General features: G+C 36.3%; 1 protein-coding gene across 5 annotated transcripts in view; it reads right to left on the bottom strand.

Annotated features, from left to right (window-relative positions):
- The window catches only part of GRIK2 (glutamate ionotropic receptor kainate type subunit 2), a 614,149-nt gene that overhangs the window by 339,067 nt on the left and 254,551 nt on the right, over nucleotides 1-20,531 (bottom strand). For all 5 annotated transcript variants that reach the window (XM_067546518.1, XM_067546520.1, XM_067546521.1 and 2 more), the window contains 2 exons: nucleotides 16,111-16,164; nucleotides 12,141-12,314 (listed from right to left, as the gene is read on the bottom strand). In XM_067546518.1, the coding sequence (XP_067402619.1) occupies nucleotides 12,141-12,314; nucleotides 16,111-16,164 (228 nt within the window). The remainder of the gene's footprint in view (nucleotides 1-12,140; nucleotides 12,315-16,110; nucleotides 16,165-20,531) is intronic.

Raw genomic sequence — 20,531 nt, 5'->3', positions numbered from 1 at the left:
GGCAAGGCGATTGAGTGCTGCAATAATGGCATGGAAAAAGCTTATCAACCCAAGCTTGGAAAATCTCCTGTTTTTCACATCTGTAACATTAAGAGATACAGCTGCCATTGCCTGAATTACTTGCAATGTTAAGACCCAATGCACCACAATGCAAACAAGAGAAAGGAAACTGCACAGGTGTCACCAAGGAGCGTTTCTCATTTACTCTTTTCTTGGAAGTGAGGTCTTTGTTTTCCTTGTCCATGCCAATAGAAGAAACTGGGCTTTCTATTCTCTTTACCACAGACCCCTGAGCATCCATATGATGACTACTGCAGCTCAACCATATCAGTTCCCATTGGCTTCCGGACAGCAAAAGCTTTTTTTTTTTTCAGAGCTTCATTGACCTTGGCTTTCCCAAGATCAATAAGGTCATGTTTTGACGGGCAGAAAGGTCATGTTTTCTAATTGTCTTAGCTCTGTGTAAGGGACTGGGACATAGGTAGTCTTTACTAGTGGTCACAGCTGGGCTGGAGTTCCACAGGTCAAGGACAGTCATGAGACAGTGAACAGGGATTGGTGTAATCACTAGAGCTAGGTTCAGTAAGTAAGAGTCAGGGTCAGAGACTAGAGACCAGAAAGCAAAATGAGGTGTGGAGTCCCAGTAGGCCAGAAATCTATGTGGCTGCCCAGACAATTTCCTGCTACCCTCCAGGGTTAAATAGTGAGCATGGGCCAATCAGCAGGCAGCAGAGTGCTGTCATTCTGGAAACCTATGGGTGGTACTTTCTGTAGCATCTAACATTCACACAACTCCTTCTATGGGGCATAACATATCCTCCCAGTGGTGATGGGGGAACATTGGCTGTCCTAGGTGCTATAGAATGGGGTTCTGATCCTCACACTCAGTTGAGTTAATTTAATACAATTAAGCATCTCCATGAAGATGCAAGCTAATGAATTTGATGCCTTGGCTCCTGCATTAGCTACAACATGGCCAGCTACTATGACTTTACATAGGTTAGCCTGTATTATTAGGGCTTTTCAACTACGTTAAACTAGCTCAGTTGAAAAAGCACACTTTTTTTTGCTCATGGAGACACACCTTAAAGTTATTCTTTATTCAGTAGCTTAATGTAATGAAGTTTCAGGGTGTATTAACTAGCACCGGTTTCCATGCAGAAGTGGATTGAGGAGTATCCAGAGGAACAAGAATCTCAGTGTTCCACTGCACCTGGATTCCATGAATCCACTTTTGTGGGGGCTTTTGTGTCATAGTCAAGGGAAACAGTGAACACACAGCGGAGGCAGATCTCCCTTATGCTGTGAGTGCACAGACATGGAGGAATACTTAGGAGCTCAGATATGCAATCCCCAAACTCACATGATTCTAGATCTGGTTTCTTGGTAAGCACCAAAACTCTAACAACTTCAGAATTGCCACCAGATCTGCCAAATTTTCAGTTTGAAAATCTGGGCAGCTACATAGAGGGTGTGTATTGTACTTTTTTTTTTTTTTTTTAAACTCTGGACAATTTATAACAGTATTGAAAATTTTTCCCAATAATCATCATATCTCTATACAGATATCATATATTTAGAGAAAATCTCCATAGATCTGTTCACCTGGTCTGAGGAATGATGCATACTGGATTTAAAAAAAAAAATCAAATCTTTATTTACAAAACCTAATCTCCATTTCTGAATCAGAAGAAAATCCCATACACACACCCTAAACCCGTAATGGGTGTGCAATAAATCTCTACATTTTTGCCTTGAGTATTTAACAACACTGTACATTTGTATTACAATTAATTTTCACATGCTGAAAAGTATCACCATGTTTCATTGTGGAAAGGAATTGAGCTGGAAAATGGTTAAATTCGCATAGCTAGGGAGGTATGGCTAAGGAAAAGAAGAGAGAAAGATACAAAATAGAAGATAAACAAGGAAATTTAAAAAAGGAGAAAGAGAAAGCTGCAGATACTTTTATATTCACAGAGCTCAAATTGTCATTATCATGATCCACTTTTCTAGATGGGCTAGAATATATATTGAATTCAAGCCTAATTTGCTGAGAGAATACTTTAATATTGACCTTAGATACAGCATTCTCCAAGCAACACAATGCTTCACTGCACTTCCCATATCCAGCTACTAAAGTGAACATTAAAGAATGGAATTAATACTTAGGATAGAAAAAACTAAACTCTTTTCCACATAGGATGAAAGCAGATAACTAAATCAGATGATAGGCAAAGCAATTAGCAAGGAAAACTTTATGTTAATAAAGCAGTAGTGCTTGTTAGGTCATCTTAATTATGCATACTAAGCTTTGACTTAAGGCATATTACACCATGGAAAATTAATAGGTGTACAGCAGAAGAATTATAAAACCATGCCACTTTATTCATGCTACATGGTTCTTGGCCTGAATCACTCATTTCATCCTATCTCTCTTCTCATACTATTTTTAGTGTGTAGTTGTGTAAAAAAGGTGTGACTTGTGTGTATTTTTAAATCAATTATACTATGTCAAATTCCGTTAAGGCAGCGTTAGCATTACTTAGCTGTTTTACAATTTATATATATTTCTGTAAATGGAACTACATGTGATAGGTTATCATGCTAGGTTTTTGCCTCTGATGACATGAAGAAATTTTCCTAGTCCTGTGAAAATGTTCAAGATTTCAAGATTTCAAGATTTTTTCCTCTCATGAACCAAGATAAAAAGTCAAAATCTCAAAAATTTTCATGAACTGAAAATTTGAAAAAATATCAGATTGGGTCAATCAAAATGTTTTCTTTTGATGTTGGTTGACCTTTTAATTTATTAATTTATTGACCTATTTTTTTAAAACTATAAATTAAATTTTGAAACAAAAAGCCATTTCAATACAAGCACCGGAACTCTTTCATTTCAAAATGGGATGTTTTGAAAATTTTGAAACCTATTTTTCATATTGTTTTCAAAATGGGAAATCCATCTCTTTCCTACAAATAATTTCATGTATGATAAATTGGCATTTTCCAATGGAAAAGAAATTCTCAAAAAATTTTCTGACCAGCTCTACTTTTAGAAAGTCTGAACGTATCTGTGCTTCATGTGAAACACACTGCTACATGAAGACATGGAGAGTAAGAATTTAGGATGATTCAAAAAATAATTGGACATTTATATGGATAATAAGAATATCCAAAATTATGGCGAGGACACTAAACCTCATACTTCAGGGCCTAAGCCAATCTCTAGCAATTAGAGATCAGGATGAGACCTAAATTTGAGGGGCATTTTATCTCATATCTGCCCACTGTGGGGCTCTTATACATTCCTATGAAATGTCTACTGCTGACCAACTTCAGAGACAGGATACCAAACTAGATGGTCTGTGGGTCGGATCTAGTGTGACAATTCCTATGTTCCTAACACATGTGTGCAGGTTTTCCTGTGTATATATGAGCTCCACCTCATGGCCAGGGGTGATGTAGAGGCTCTCTCCCTATACGGTGCCCCCTGTTGATAGTCATCCCATCACTGTGGTGGCCTCTCTTCCCATATCTCAGCCTTCTGACCAGATCATGATGTAGTCCACCCCTCGCTCCCCCTGGCAGTCCAAATCCAGTCCCTTTTTCGGGACAACCACCAAATCCTGCTCCATCCCAGTGGCTTCTGTATGCCTCCCCAGTTGCTTACCAGCCTCCTCTAGTCAGGGTAGGATCCCAGGACCTATTCTCCTCCTTGGGCTTCCTCCTCACTTCTCTATTCCCAGAGAGTGACTTCAGACTCTGTTCCAGACAGTCCCTTCTGCTGTCAGCTTCCTGGCTTTGTAATCAGCATCCAGCCCCTCCCCAGCTGGCTTCATCATCAATTAAGCCTGGCTTTCTCTCTCTTCCAGGTGCTGTCAGGTGTGTTAATTGGCCTCTTTGGCCCACATTAACCCATTCAGGGTCTGTGTGAAGTATACACCCCATCACAACTGTGACACTGACAAACCAGGTGTCAGCTCTTGCCCAGGCTTTAGGTCTCAGTCGAGCACTGACCAATTCACTGCTGGAAACCCATCTGTTTAATGGTGTGTTAGTATGGTACTAAACTTATAACCATGAGTTTTGTGTTTAGACATAGTGAAATGCTTGTAAATTGCTGCCTGCATTAATCTCACTTATAATATCTTTCTCACATACTATGAAGTAATAGTTATATCATTGCTTTATAACTATAAAAATGTTTGCTTTGCAACTGTAAATCCAAGCAGGAGGGATCATCTCCTGCCCATCAAAAAGGGCTATTGAAATTAAATGGGCATTTGTGGAACATAACAATACATATACTTTGTTAACTGCCCCCTCACAGGATGAAGAGGCTTTTGTGCAAAATGGCTCATCCCATCAGCTTGAGTTCTGGAAGAAGGAAATAAAAATGGGCTGAAAAGAAAATTTTCCATCTCTTTTGCTGTTTTGGACACTCACAGGGCCGGAGCTACGAAACAGAAGCAGAGATCCCCAGGGTCAAGACATTCAGAACTGGTAGATTACAACTTGGTCACCTTTTAAAACCATAGACCGTAACATATTTGTGTATATATGTTTGCTTGCTTTAACCTTGTAATAACTCATTTATTTTCTTAGTTAAAATCCATAGTTTACTGTAGGATTGGCTACAAGTATTGTCTTTGGTGTGAGAGCTAAGGTACAAATTGACCTGGAGTAAGTAGCTTGTCTCTTGGGATTGGGAGAACCTAAATATTTTGTGATCTTTGGTGGACAACAATCAATTATCACTAAGTCCAGCTTGCCTGGGTGGCAAGATAGACTGGAATGTCCAAGGGAAGCATCGTGACTCCATGGTAAGCTGTTATAGTGATTCAGGACAACACATTTGTTACTGGGTAGGTGAAATCATTTTGTCCTGCTTCTTGAGAATCTTCCCTGAGGTTGGCACTCATGGTCATTAGCCACTCTAGACAGCGAGACAACAACATAGAGCATCAGATAAGTGGGGTATCTCAGATATCAGTGTGTGGCAACTGTTGCATATGCTGATATTCAAAGGCTTTAAATTCAGAATTTTGCTTTGGAAACAAGTGAAAGTAAATCTAACAATCTCATTTGAAGCCACAATTGGGGCCACCAAAATCCATTGTGAAATTTTGCATGATAGCAGTCTCTGCTCATGAGATCCTCAAGACTAGAATAACTGTCACAGACTAGAACTGAGGTACATTGGCAGAAATGTGTGGGGGTACTGGTACAGTACCGGGCTATTCTATGCAAATAGAACCCCAGCTTTATCAGGTAAAGATGCTGCCCGTTCAGTTGCCTGCATCATTCATTTTCTAACCATTATACAAAATACGAGTTCTGATAGCCTTACAGTTTTCTAATAAATTATTTAACTAAGTTCAGAAACTTGACACTTATCTGTATTGAGGTGTTCTTCTTTGCAATGATATATTGTTAAACTGCATATATTTGGTAAGAGAATATTGGTTAGGCTATCAAGAAAGGTTACTTTCCTAAAATAAGTAATTATTGATCAGGGGGTGGAAAGGCAGAAGCAGATTTGTACAAAAAAAGCACACAAAGGATCAATAAAAGAAAAACTGATTTGGGAGACATGCAACTCCAAAGGTTTTGTTTAGATATTCCTCCAGATCTTCCAGTATTTTTATTCAAACCTCTTTGGTCTGAAAACAAGTATGCATGGGATTTCTTGCAAGATTTCTTGTACTTTCAAGTTTCACCTGGGACAGAAATGTTGCAGGAACAAATATTCTCATTGGCTTTGTTTCCTTCATTATTTTTATGCACTGATCGTTATAGCCTCTGTCAGATTAAATGAAGAATGTCAGATTAAATGAAGAAAAACATTCAAGTGTCCACAACAGACAGCACAAAAGTCCCTTCCTTCAACAGCATCACGCAACCATAATTAAACCATTGATAATCTACAGTCAGACAAACGATCGACCAGAAAGATGTGTGTTGATGCCCCATGCTCTGAAGTTCAATGAACTCAGGCTTTGACAGAGGACGTACGTTCCACAGCTGGGGACCCACCAAAGAAATGCCGTGGCTCTACTCTCTGCCCTCAACCTCCAAATGTGCACTAAGGTCTGCAACTCAGCTGATCTTGGCTATCAAGAATGTGCATAAACAGAAGATGGACCTTTGGTAGCTAGATCCTGAACCGTGATATTTTCTACAGATTAGTACTTTACCTACTATACATAAACAGCAACAACAACATCAGTGAACAGCAAACAGAGGACTACAGCCACCTGTTACACAGGTGCTATGGATCACCAGGCAGAGGTGAAAATTCATACAGTTATATTGAGACACACTTTTCTTTCACAAAATGCATCACAAACTTTTTAATAACCACAGACCAGAGAAAACTTCAATTTTAAGGTCCTGGGTAAAAAACTGTAAAGTGCCTAAATTAATGAAAGTCAATGGTACTTAGGTTCCAGTCTTACTTTTGAAAAATGTGCCATGGGCACCTAAGTCACCTAGATACTTTTGAAAATCTTTCCCTATGTTTCAAAAATGCATACAATAAACTGTATAGAACTGTTGTTTATACACCTTGAGGATGAAGGGTTGGAGCCACCTTTTCTAGATTTGATCTGTGGGTCCAGAGAAACTAATGTTTCATACCTGATGTAAAAGCCCTAAGCCATCCTCTCCAGTGGAGCATTTACCTTCCACTTGCTTCTGTCTGTAGAAAAGGCTTCTGCAAAACATCTGGCCCACCACTCCTTCTCATTCCTTCTCAATTCTGAGAAACTCCTGTTCCCAGCTCCAATTTCTGCCCAATGCTGTAGAGCTAGTGTGTGGGGTGGGAAGTGTGTTCTCCTTGTAAAGGAATGCCTTCAGCTCCTCCAGGCTAAGCATTAAAATGACTATATACAGTGGTTTATATTTTCTATGTACTGTACAAACATTAGCTAATCAGTCTTCCCAGACTTGCTATGAAGTAGGTCAATAAGCATTTATATCTGTTTTACAGATTGGTCACAGAATGGTTATGTAATTTGACCATGGTCTCCCAGCAAAGCAGCATCAGGATTCCAGGCTACAACCACATTTCTTGACTTTCAGGACCCCCTCCCCAATCCACTACACCCCATGCACTCCAGGAAAGTCACATAATGTGTCTCAGTTTCCCCATACCAACCCTAACTTATATGCACCACATTGGTTCCATTATCTCACACCAAGAACTCAAGGAAGAGAGAACATCTAGTCATTCCTCAGTTTCTGCAACATATTGCATGTAGTATGAGGTTTTTAGTTACTGTGCACATGCAATGTGACTTCCTATTGTGAGCTATCACAATATGGACTCCGCCCACACACACCTTCTCCCTGCCCTTTATCACAAAATATTTTTATTTTACTGTTTTTATTCTAAGAATAAGATAGTCAACAATTGCAGGTTAGTATTGCAGGGAGTATTTCATAATGTGCTTCTAAAGAAAACATGAATATTTTTTGTAAAAAAGAATAGTAAATACCAATTTGAGACTGCATGACAGTTCCATATCTGATATTAAACGTTTACTGAGACTTGGGTGAAGTTGCCTTTTTTTTTTTTTTTTTTTTAAGTAGAAGCTATACTGCAAAGTGTGGAGACTAGCAAAGTGTGAATTAGCAATGCTGTACTATATGGGTGGGTGATTTCTGTTCAGAGTTTCAGAAATAGTGAGGTTATGTTCAGATAAAAGATACTGATATATCATAATCAATGAGAGATGCACATGAGTCACAACCTCTTTCCTGGGGAAAGGGGAGCAGATTCAATTTGTTGTGGGCCCATAGGTTAGATTGGATCTTGGCTCGATTTTAGGTAATTCACCACTGGCTGGTGCAAATGCAGTGCCTCCACATAAAGTACCCTCATCTTGTGGGACAGGTGAGCATCTGCAGAGACTGGGGGAGAATAGGTCACATTCTGTGGAAAGAGGCAAGCCTGCCCTTCACCTGAATGATTTGAAGGAAATTACACAAGGGGACATTCTGATTTTCCTTCCTCTCAGATCCCTCCCCATGAATATTTCTACCGAAAAAATAATCTACAATCCAGATTGGTAAATCCAGGTCAACTACCTCAGCCATTGCCACCAAACATAGAGAATAAATTTAACAGACCTAAAACTAGAATTCTTAAAGATGAGAGCCAATCAGAAACATCTGATAAAAAAGGTTGGAAATTATACCTTTTCATCAGTCCCATCTACCTCCACAAGAAACAAAACAATTCATTACACTGTGGATAAATGGTTGACTCTGGTGATCACTTCTAGGGCCAATTAAAGAGGTCAATGTAGCCCTGAGAGTTCATAAATGAATCCAAATGCTTTTCCTCTATTTCTTTCTATAGCTTGAAGATAAAGTAAGGATGTAATGCGTAAGTTCTATGGTCTTATATAGTGACAAATGACTATATTACTACTAGCAAAAATAGGTCTTTGTCCCAGATAGTAGAAGCTTTGCTGAGCATCCTATTTCTTTACAACATCATGAAAAAGAAAGAACATAAGATGTGTAAGCACTATGGTCCCATGTATGGACAAATGGGAATTGTGCCATTGCCAGCAATAATTCTTTGTCTAGTAACCAGAAGCCCATTATTTCTTTGGCCTCTATCAAAGGGGACATAAAGTACACTCAGAACAGGTGAAAAGAGATTTAAAATCTTAAATTCACAAAAATACGAGAAAAGTCATAAGAGGAGAAAAAAGATGTGAAGACAACAATGACTTAAAGCAATGATTCTCGAGCAGGGGTACGCGTACCCCTGTGGGTACACTGAGGTCTTCCAGGGAGTACATTAACTCATCTAGCTCTTTGCCTAGTTTTACAACAGGCTACATAAAAAGCACTAGCAAAGTCAGTGCAAACTAAAATTTCATACAGACAATGACTTATTTATTCTGCTGTATATACTATACACTGAAATGTAAGTACAATATTTATATTCCAATTGATTTATTGCATAATTATATGATGACAGTATTTTTATGTCTGATTTTGTAAGCAAGTAATTTTTAAGTGAGGTGAAATTTGGGGTACACAAAACAAATCAGACTCCTGAAGCAGGTACAATAGTCTGGAAAGGTTGAAACCCACTGACTTAAAGTAACTGAAACAGCGATTTTCATGTAATAGGCATCTGCTTTATGCCTATTTCTAAAGCCACGTAAGTGTCATTTATTATTTACAATATAAGTGGACAAACAGTATATTTTTATAGACATCATCATACATGATAATATTTAGAACTTGTAATACATTCAGATTATTAAATAAATGAAATCTAATTAAAAACTTTTTTGAATCACTGTTTCCAATTAATAAATGTGATACACTAATGACAAACAAAGTGCAAGTAGATGGAAGGATGGTAATTTTCCTGTCTCTCTAACTATCCCAGCTGTGTTGATATTTAATATATCATGACTCTGCTTAAGAAGGGCGAGGTTGATACACTTGAAAAATATTTAACAGTTTACATTATCCCTTGATTGTAGTTTAATATTCAGTGTCTGTAAAATCTCTAATACACTTTGATAATCTTCCCTGGCATCAAAAAAATAGTTAAAGAAATGATCTGGTCCTGTGTGGCTCATTTAGCACAGTCTGTGTATATAGTTTAAATAACCAGATACCAATCTTCAATAAATTATACAGAATTTGGTATTTTTTCAAATTAAATATGAATGCAGTGTCTGTTAAAGGCAAAAGAGGTGAAACTCTGTCAGCACAAATATTATAAAAGCTCTGTTTTTGTTATAATACTATACTGAAGGCATAAAGTGAGGATTCTTGCTCTCTAACCAATGTGACAATTATGGGGGGTTTTAACTTTTTTTCAACAAATTGAAACATTAAAACAATAATAATACAATAAAGATTAAAAATCAATAATTGTAGGAGTAAAAAACAACAGGATCAGGTTGCTCAGTTTTTTGTTTAACAAGAAAAATCTGTTTGATTATCTACCATTTAAAATTGAGATCATTTTTAAAAATTAAGTATAATTATAATTAGCTAGATCATCATCTTTCATAGTAAAACTTGAGTAGCAGGAATCAGATGAACAAAAACTCTGTGAGATTCCCCCTGTAATTTCCTGCAATATCGTCTATTTATGGGTCACCACTATAGGTGAAGAAGCAGCAGATCTGGAGTGAATTGACTTCAGTGGGGCCAGGATTTCACATCTGGGTTCCAGTCTGTATAGATTTTCTTTCAGGCTTGGTGCCTGAGCATTGGTTCCATGGTTAACACAGCTCTCCCTATAAGGACACTGGAGCTATGATATAAGGACGTTCTCTACCCGCGTCTGTCTCTGGAAACTCCAATGAAGGAGATTACCCTGTGCAGAGGGTTGGAGAGGGAGGGAGGTAACACAGAAGAGAGAACACAGCCTGGAAGCGTATTATCTTTTTCATGGAGTTTCTACTCGATGTTCTGGGAAACAACAACACATGCCTCTGCCCTTGACCTGTCGTAACAGCTTGTGGAACCTAAGAACTGAGGAGTGCCTTCTGAAATATCTCTGGCAGAAGAAAATGGTGCCATAGGGGTGCTGACACCAACTTTTGCCTGTAGACTTAGGTGGGACCCAGTACTGTTGTTGGGGAAAAGCCACATTATTTTAAATGTTTTCCATAGGATTAGTGAAAAGACATCTCTCTTAAAAGCTCTATACTTATGACTATAAAGCCTGATTCTGACCTCACTCACAGAAGTGTAAGTCAGGGGCAAGTCAGTTTATGCTAATAGAGTTACATTGGTCTAAAATTGGGGTCAGATAAGAATCAGTTATGTAGTTTTCATAGACTTCTAGCAAAACTGACAGAGTAATTACAGTTGAATGGAATTTAAATACATTTTTTAGTATAAAAACCTTTATGATATAATTAATTGTAATGGATCCTTCAAATATGCATATTTTTCAAAACATCTCTAAATACCACTTTTGTTAATTTTCAGAGCACCATCGGTACATGTGGCTATGGACAAGCACACAATACATGGATAATATTTTTATACACATAAGGCAAAATCACATAGCTGAAGTTAATGGCATAACTCCCAAGGATTTCTATGGGGCCATTATATTTCTTTTTAATAAAATTATTTTATCCCTCATGCAGTTTAAACAGATCAATTATTGCTGACCATTAAACCACAAATGATTATATTCTAAAACATTACCACACACATGCAAATATGCAAGGCCATTTAGAATAAGGTAAATAAGATAAAACTTCCTTCTTAACAATCTCCATTGGGTGATCCCACATGCTATATATTCTGTGGAATATATATTCTGTGGGCTCTGCATAAATATGTGAATGTAAATCTTCAGTATGCATCAGGCATTGATCGTACATTTGAAAATATGGGTGTTAATTTCAGCCTCACTTTACCCATCTCTAGCATAGGTATAATAATAATTACCACACAAGGAAAGTAAGAAGACTAAATGTTTATAAACCACATACAGATCATCGGATGAAGGGGATTCTGTGTGCAAATGGTTAACGTTTTCTAGGAATGTTATTACTAATAATTGGATTTCTGATTATTGGAAGTCATTGGATAAATCTATAGAGCAAGAGATTTAAAAAATAGGCTGAAAAATCTTTTCATTCAGTGATATGTTAAACTTGATTTGAGAAAACAAGTCTAATTTTTTATTAAAATGAAGAAGTTTTGGTATTATATTATATAATCACATTTCTAAAATAAATCCATTTTAATAGCAGACAAATATTTCTTTACGCTGTGACCAAATGCCTCTGGAATTAGCATAATCCACAATATGTTCACTTTTAAATTAAATTAAGTAAAGAACATAGGCCAACAATACAAAAAGAAGCAAAAATAATTGTCACTTTTTAGATATCAGGCTGCAAGTAAATATAAATAAATTATTTTGTTTGAGGTGAGATTAGTATGGTTGTCCAATACTAAGTCACATTTTTAGTCTATCAGTTATGAATGCAACTATGACTAATCTATGTGCAATAATTAAACTTGACTTTTGAACAACTGAATGACTGGACTGGACAGGTTCCAGTTCTAAGGGTTTTATAATTAGACAGGCATGCATAAGCTAATCTGTAAATTGATATTCATACCGTCATAAATCCATCCAGCAAACCTGAATCAGGTTTAGGAGGTGCTTGCAATCGTTCCATGGACCACTTTTCAATGATGGAGGCCACCTGGCTATTCTCCGTGTTTAAGATTCTGAATCCAGTCATGTTGACGCCACTATACCGGTAGGGTTCCACATCAAGAGCAAAAAGGTCCTGAAAAAGATATTCCTCATATAAATTCTTTATACATGTCAATTCTTAATTCAGCCATTTAACTATGTCTCCGGAGGTTAGCACTGAAACTTCCCATGATCAACGGTATTGTACAGGCTACAATGTACCGTATGTTCCATTTATAGGCTCGGTTGGGGTCTATTTCCTCTATCTGATGCACACATAACTACAACTCATGCTAGTGGGAGTTACCTGTATGTACAGAGGAAAGAACAGATCCCACAGTCATTAACAAAGTATATTAAGAAAAAGTTAAAGCTGAACTGTATCAATTGCTAGTTACAAATATTCCATAAACCTTAATCACACTTGAATATTATTTGCTAATTTAATAATCCCTTTTTCTATAGTTCATCACATACTGAATTTAAATGACAAAATAAGAGAAAATGACAGATTCCCTGAATTTTCATCAATCTACTTCTTGCTGCTAAGTGTTATCCACTCCTCCAGTTTTTATTTTTCTCTATCATCAGTAACATTATTTCACCTTAATGAGCTACAGAACACCTTGTAAGGAACTAGTCTCTATTATACCTAAATTGAATACATTTTAAAAGTTCATTATTAAATTTAGACATTTTCAATTGGATGTTGTAGCAAAAATGTATATCACCAGCAACTTTTTGCATATTCTGATTATTATACAGCCTTCATACTGATTTCTCACTGAATATAATTATTTTCCTATACTTCAGAATACAGAAGTATCTTTAATTAATCTCATTTATTCATTTCTCTATAGCAGTGGTTCTCAACCTTTCCACACTACTGGAGTCTGATTTGTCTTGTGTACCCCAGGTTTCACCTCACTTAAGGACTACTTGCTTAGAAAATCAGATGTAAAAATACAAAAGTGTCACAGCACACTATTACTGAAAAATTACTTACTTCTCATTTTACCATATAATTATAAAATAAATTGATTGGAATATAAATATTGTACTTAATGTATAGTATATAGAGCTGTATAAACAAGTCATTATCTGTCTGAAATTTTAGTTTGTACTGACTTCGCAAGTGCTTTTTATTGTACCCTGTTGTAAAACTAGCCAAATATTAGTTGAGTTGATGTACCCCTCAGAAGACCGCTGTATGCATACCCGTAGTTGAGAACCACTGCTCTATAGTATTACAGCATTTTAATTAAGATATTTTCTAAAAGAAAAAAATAGACATTCCTTCCATCTAAGGGAAGGCATAAGGTTAGAAAAAAAGTCACAAATTTCAGATAGACTAAGTGATTTCAAGATCAAGGTCCTAATCCTCCAGTGCAGATTCTAGCACCTCTGTGGAGTCCAGAGGTTTTCACTAGGCAATTATGAAAAAACAGAACATTTATGACTCAACAAGCAGAGCTTCAGCTGGCAGGAAAATGCTTCGGCACTACATAGCAGACTGCATCAAGACTCATCTTTTTCTGATTTCCTTAGTAAAGTGTCTAGTGAAGGTGACACAGACCCCTATGTAGCAGTCCTGCACCACATTATTAGTTTCGATAAACCCTTCATCCTCCATACATTTAAACCTACAGTATTTGTCTTTCATTTCCTTTTTTTTTAATTGCCCATTTAATATACTCTAGTTTTCTATGAATTTTAACATTATAGCTGATATTTAGCAGAATACATTTATCTACCCATTGGAGAGCAAGCAGAGCAATAGCTGGGAACGCAGTATATGATGAATTGCTCATTGTTAACATTAGAACTCAATCTTAATCTCAAAAGACAGTTATCTTTCCAGATTCCAATTATGGTATTATTTTTCAGATACATATTATACAATGTATAGAATATGTAGGCATTCAGAGTGTGTCTGCTGTGTGACATCTATTTACAAATTTCCATTCATGTGTCCTTATTCTAGAGACGTACATTTTAGCAGAAGAATAGCTAAAAGTAATGAGAACTATGTTACAGAACTGCTGTACTCCTATAGAATTTCTTTCCTTTCAGATTTCAAATGCTTTCAAACATCTATCCAAAAAAACCCCAACATCATAACTAATTATTTATCCAAACACATTCATGTTTACACAAAAATAAAATAAATATACACAACAGCTCAGTGTATTAATGAGCTGGTGCCTTTGGCCCTGAATCAATCACTGGAGAATACAGTTCCAAAGACTGTTCTAAATGCTGTGATTAGAAAAATTATTTGACAGGACTTTCACTGTGTCAGGTAAGAAACAATTAATAAATCAAAGTAGCTGAAACTCAGTTGCAAGTTACAAAGCTCTACTGCAGCATCAAAATCTATCATAGGCTGGTGTATGCCAAATTATCCTTTACTGTCACTGACACAAGCCGGTCATTGACTCATCTAAAGAAAGTAGTGTTCCAAGAAGTAAATGGAAATATTTAATTACAGTGAAATCCTGATTTTAAAATTTCATAAAAACTCCATTCTAAAACATGAAGCAAAGAAACAAATACAATGAGATAGAAAGCTCAGGTCACTCAAACCAGCAATTCTCACCAATGAACCAAATCAAAATACAATATATAAAAGAAAAACTGAAAAGTCTGGAATCATTTGGTCAGTTTGAGAACTCTGACAAGGTAAATTATATACTGTGTACTATTCCAGCATCTCTGAGTTCCACAAAGGTCTTAAGTGTTCTATAGTTTACTTTTCCAAAGAAAAGTTATGGTTATGTAAGATCTTCTCTGCTTTTACTAACCTAATGAGGTTCATCTTTAAGAGTTATTTCATTAAAGGCTAGTACCCAGGCTGCTCTAGTGCTGCTGTTTTCCATGTTTTGAAATCTTTATGATTTGTCTCAGTGATGACTGTTCGTCTCCACATAAACGCCTTATGTCAGCAAAGTACTTCAGTGGGTGCCTCATTTTAAACACATTAAGGAGATCCCACATGCTTAAAATGACACAAATGCTCAAGAACATTACTGAACTAAATGTGCCTATTTGGACCATAATAGGCACAAGATAAAAAAATATAGATAATTTGAATTTTCCTAAAGTTTTACCATTTCTCAGGATGGAATTTTAAAAACTTCTAAATTCTTCCCTAATGGCCCTCTCAAATATAGCTAGGAAGAAATGCAAGAACACATTGCTTAAGAGTAGATCTGAGTGAATTGTGAAAAAGATTGTCTCATGAATATTTGTTCAAATGTACAAGTATATTTAGTTTCAGCTTTTCCAGTTTTTTAGTTTTAGCATCAAATTTTCAACTCCAGTATTCACAGTTTTTGTATTGCGTATTTAATGCCAAAGCTCTCCATTCCTACTGGTATTTATATAAAGAAAAATAAACAATGCCACGTGACTTATGTAATTAATCATCATACAGGAAATTTTAAATTGTGGGTTGCATTATTCACAATGAATTATTTACGACTCATCTGCAGACCAAGAATTGTTTGCTGTATGAATTAATAAATAATTTGGAATATTGAATACACTTGAGAATTTTACAGCTTGTTCATGGAAAAACGGTAAGGAGAAAAAGGACACAACTAATACAATAGTTAGTTGTGGATTGATTATGCTCTCTGTTCTATTCAAAAGTTAAAATCTGTCATGCTACAAAATAATTTTCTCAGGTCTGTGAGTTTCCATTGTCCAGTGATGAACATTAATTAAAATATCCTCATGAGTTTTCATTGGACGTAATAAAACTTGGAGAAAACATCCCATACTCATATCCCCATTCCTGTGAGACCTCTTTCACATTGTCTAGTAACCTAATTAAGAAAGCTAAGGCCTTGTTTGATGTCATCAGCATGATTTTATAAGCTACTTACCAGTGTGGTAAAGATATAATGATAGTATTCTGTCATCATTCCCATAGCTAAAGCCTGAAAAAATAAACAAAAGATTAATATTTCTGAGGTCACATAATGTACTTTTTTATCGCACAAGTACAGCAAATTAAAAAGCAGAAGTAGAACACTATTGGGAACAGGCTATAAGGTAGGAATTATGCTAAAATTAGGTCTAGAAAATCATTTCTTAGTACTTAGAACAGATTACTGATTATTAGAGGAATTTATGAACCAGATCTTCTGATAGAAAGATTATTATTAGAATGTTTAGAGCTGTAATTGTGAAAGAGGCTTATAGTTTTACATATTAATGGGAGCATTAAGTTGCCACACAAAATCTGAACTTAGAATATTTTAGTTCATTGTATTTATAATGTATTCCACTAAAAAATAACCTAATGAGAAACACAATTCTACTTTGATTAACAATATTACTCAATTAAAAACTAATGCTAGATAAATAAAGTAGGAGGCTGATGAGAAATAGACAAATAGATAGATAGATCTAGCTAGCTTTGGACAATTATACAATATTTCTTTAGCATTAATGGAGCACATCAAATATTGGTACCATTATTAAAAAAGTACAGAAAACTAACAAGTTTGTTTTCCTGCCTTCCTAAAAGCACAACACCAAATAATTTCAGCTCAACTGTGCATTTTCAATTTGTCACATATTCTTGTTGGCAGAATAAGGACAAGTATTCTTAAATACAGTTTTAAAGCAATGGTTTGGGCTCTTTCTTCGTTCTAATTCATTATTCTTCTACCTTAAAGGGCAGCTCCAATCTGAAAAGCAACTATGTAAGATGGGACCTCTTACTCTGCAGAACAGCCCCCTTTGTAAATTAAAATTTATATCTAATCATTTTAGTAGCTAAAACTTTTAGCTACTTTTTTAGAACAGAAGAGACAACACAGCTATGGGAAAGGAATCAGGATTCTGTTTCTTTTCATGCATCAACAGCATTCTTTTATTAGTTACATCTGTTTGAACACGGAAGGCCAAGGGACTACACAGGAATCACTGTGGGCAGAATCTGGAAAAAATGAAAGTTGCAAAGGTATAAGTGAGATCCTAGTTTGAAATGAAGAAGCTTTGCTGCTGGTGACACTTCATGAGAAGCAAGACCCAACAAGACTTTGTAGTTATGCAGGGGAAAAATGTTAAGAGTCTACAAGTTTGAACTGGGATTCAGAATCCTGGCAAATTATGACATATCCGATGTTATTTCCTGGATTGTAGAAGATTTTAGATGAGAAATTTAAGAAACAAAAATACACAAAAGGATATCTACCCACTATTATTTAGAATTCTAGCATAATCCACCAGTGGCAAATTATATTCTATTAAAATACCAAAAGCCTTGGGTTCCGGAAACACTCATTTCATTCCCACCAGACACACCACCCACACGAAGACTGAAACTAAAACAAGATCAACACTGATTTATATTGATAATGGTTCACTTTTTAACATAAAGCCAGGTTAACTTCTTTTCTGTATGTAATGTAAAACCATTAGACTGTCCTGCCCCAATCAGATCTTGCAAAGTTTTCAAAAATTTCCCTAAAAAGTGACCTACACATCTTGTTCTGTATAATATTTTGTCAAGTTGTGTCTCTCTTGGGGTTTTTTATCTTCCACTTCCTTCAGTCCACTACCTTCTGTCTCTGTTTCTCATGTCTGTTTTCTTCCAGGTACAGAGGGCATGTGGAAGAGAGAATCTAACTGTCTCCATTCCCAGTTTTCTGTCTACCTCACTTTTCCCCTTTTCAAGTGCATTTCTTTCTGTCCTCACCTCCCACAAGCCTTCACCACTCAAAGTTCTTTCCTCACCACCTCCATGCTACACTATTTCTACTGTCTCTCTTGTTTATTCTCCTCCATTCTGTTCACTCCATCTCTATATTCTGTCTTCCTGCTCCTACTCCCTTCTCCATATTCTGATTTCTTTCACAAAGCTTCCTTCATGTTTTTCACCATGCTGGGGCTCCCATATCCTTATCAGAATTTATTTCTCATTCATTAGTCTCAGAGTCCTTCCATTTTGTTTCCTATCCCTCCTCTTCCCCACTTCCATCCTCAATTCTTTCAAACAATTCTCTGTCCAAGTCATCCACAGTTCTTTCCTTGACCACATTATAAACTGTCCCCAACACCTCCCCAAGCTTTTGACTCCATTATATATCCCAAACAACTGACTTCCCTTTCAACCTCTTCTCCCAAGAAAAAAAAAAAAAAAAAGATCCTGTGTCCACATCCAGCTTAGGTGCAGATTCTAATGTCTCTGCCCCACGAAAGCTAAAGCTAAGGACCTGTCTCCTTCTTCCCCAAGGCTGGGCAATGTGGTTGTGTGTTGGTAGGGAAGCAGGTGCTACCTGCCCAAACGTAGGCAGAGTCAATAGAAATCCTATTCTATTCCCTGTTGCAGGATGTCTGGGGTGCTCATTTCCAAGCAGGAGAGCAGCCAGAACAGCTCTCCCTTTTCTATCCCCCTCCACCAGCCCGTGTGGCTACAGCTGAGCAGCTGCTGCAAAGAGTTTCCTGCTCACACAGAGGAAGTGGCTTCTGAGTGCTCTGGGAGCTACAGGGGAGACAGTAAGAAGAGAATGAGGAGATGACATCCCCACCCACCTTGACTGTCACAGCTGAAAATGATATTGCTTGACTGGCATTTAGCAAAAGCAACTTTTTAAAAACATATATAAAAATGTTTACATGTAACCAGCACATATTTGGCAAGGAGTCACCAAGAGACAATAAACATGCAACCCCACAATGCCATTTTTAGAGTCAATTTTCAGGGCAGAACTTCACTCTTGGCAAAAACACTAAAGCATCAGTGGTGTGTTAAGTTAATGGCTTTCATGGACTTTCTCCTTAATTGTCAAAAGTGAGGGAAATGGAAAACTCTACAAAATAGCAGACTTTTAAATGCAAAATGTAAATTCTTATGCAAGAATTCCTACCACGTATTCTGAGTAGAGTCACTCTCAGTAGCTTGCTTACATTGTTTAAAATTTGGTTAAAATAGTTTGGAATGGAAATCTTATGTTTGATAAATCCTTTCCTCTAATAAGTTAGTGAGAAGATACCCTTCATAATATGTTTTGTTTTGTTTTTTTCTCATTCCCCTCTAGCACATATTTGTTTTTGCTGACACAGGATACTGTGAAAAGCCCAGTTTGCTTTTCACATAGGAACTATCAAGTGCAATCATCAATAATGTAACTTGATGGATTTATTGTTAAAGTTATTGGCTTTCAACTAGCATTAATACATATCTTCTACTTTTAAATTTTTTAAGGTGTGTAAATAATTAAATGTGGTTTTAGCTAGACCGCTAATATGAGAGTGGCTTGGACATAAAAGAAAATAAGAGCAAAAGTGTCTCTTTCAAAAGTACAACAAAGTGCCAGATTACTGGCAATCATAAAAAAGCATTTGAATGAATTCAGGATAAAGAAAGTTCTGTTCGTGCATGGATTTTTCCCGCTATTAGCATTGATGCATTAAAAATGATACACCGCATTTCTCTAAATATGAGATAGTTATAATAAGCTGTTTACAAAAACCTACCTTATTTTGTCTCCAGACAAATGCATGTATTTTTATTAGAGAAGGGTGGGAAATGTTTTTCCTATCCCACAGGAGTTTTCAAGATTTCAAATTTTTTTCCAGTCCCAAATTGTGATAAAAAGTCCAAAAATTGAAAGTTTTTGTGAACCGGCAATCCAAAAATAATTGTGGATCAGGTCAGTGGAAACAATTCAGATGGATAATTTCAAAATATTTCATTTCAATTTTAACCTTTTATTTTATTTTTATAATTTCCTTTTGTGTGTGTGTAAGTTTGTAAAGTCATTTTGAACCAAAACTCAAAACCTATCACTGTGAATGTGTCAAAATGGGTCATTTCAACAAATTAATTTTTTTTCTCCAATTTTTTTTCAAATTGGAAAAAACTTTTAAATGACCCTTTACCGCAAATTGACAAAATTTGAAAATTGGCGTTTTTTGATACACACGTTTTGTAGGTAAATTCCTAATCAGTTCTAATTTTTATTAATGTAGATAGGGTAAAAATAGATGTGCATTAAACTTGCTATTGAAAACTGCAAATTAATAGTGTAGGATTTTTCTTTTTATTTCAGGTGTTTTTTCCAATCCTAGTTCTGACTTCGAGCTCATTATGATGATCAAAATTATAAGCATTGCCTCATTTTCTTGCTAAGTGGGTAAACCTCACCACTGGGCACAACTCAGGAGTGTTAGGGGGGTTATGAATCCTCATTCAACAAAACTATAGAGCAGTCATGGAGCTACTCAAGAGACCACTACTGCACTCCCATTGCTACAACACACCCTGAATGTGCTGCATCACTTTCCATAGGGA

This window comes from Emydura macquarii, unplaced genomic scaffold (genome assembly GCF_026122565.2).
Source record: "Emydura macquarii macquarii isolate MOO-44397 ecotype Brisbane River unplaced genomic scaffold, CSIRO-AGI_Emac_v2 contig_1146, whole genome shotgun sequence".
NCBI classification, from domain to species: Eukaryota; Metazoa; Chordata; order Testudines; family Chelidae; genus Emydura; species Emydura macquarii.
This window is presented reverse-complemented; position numbering and strand designations above follow the sequence as displayed.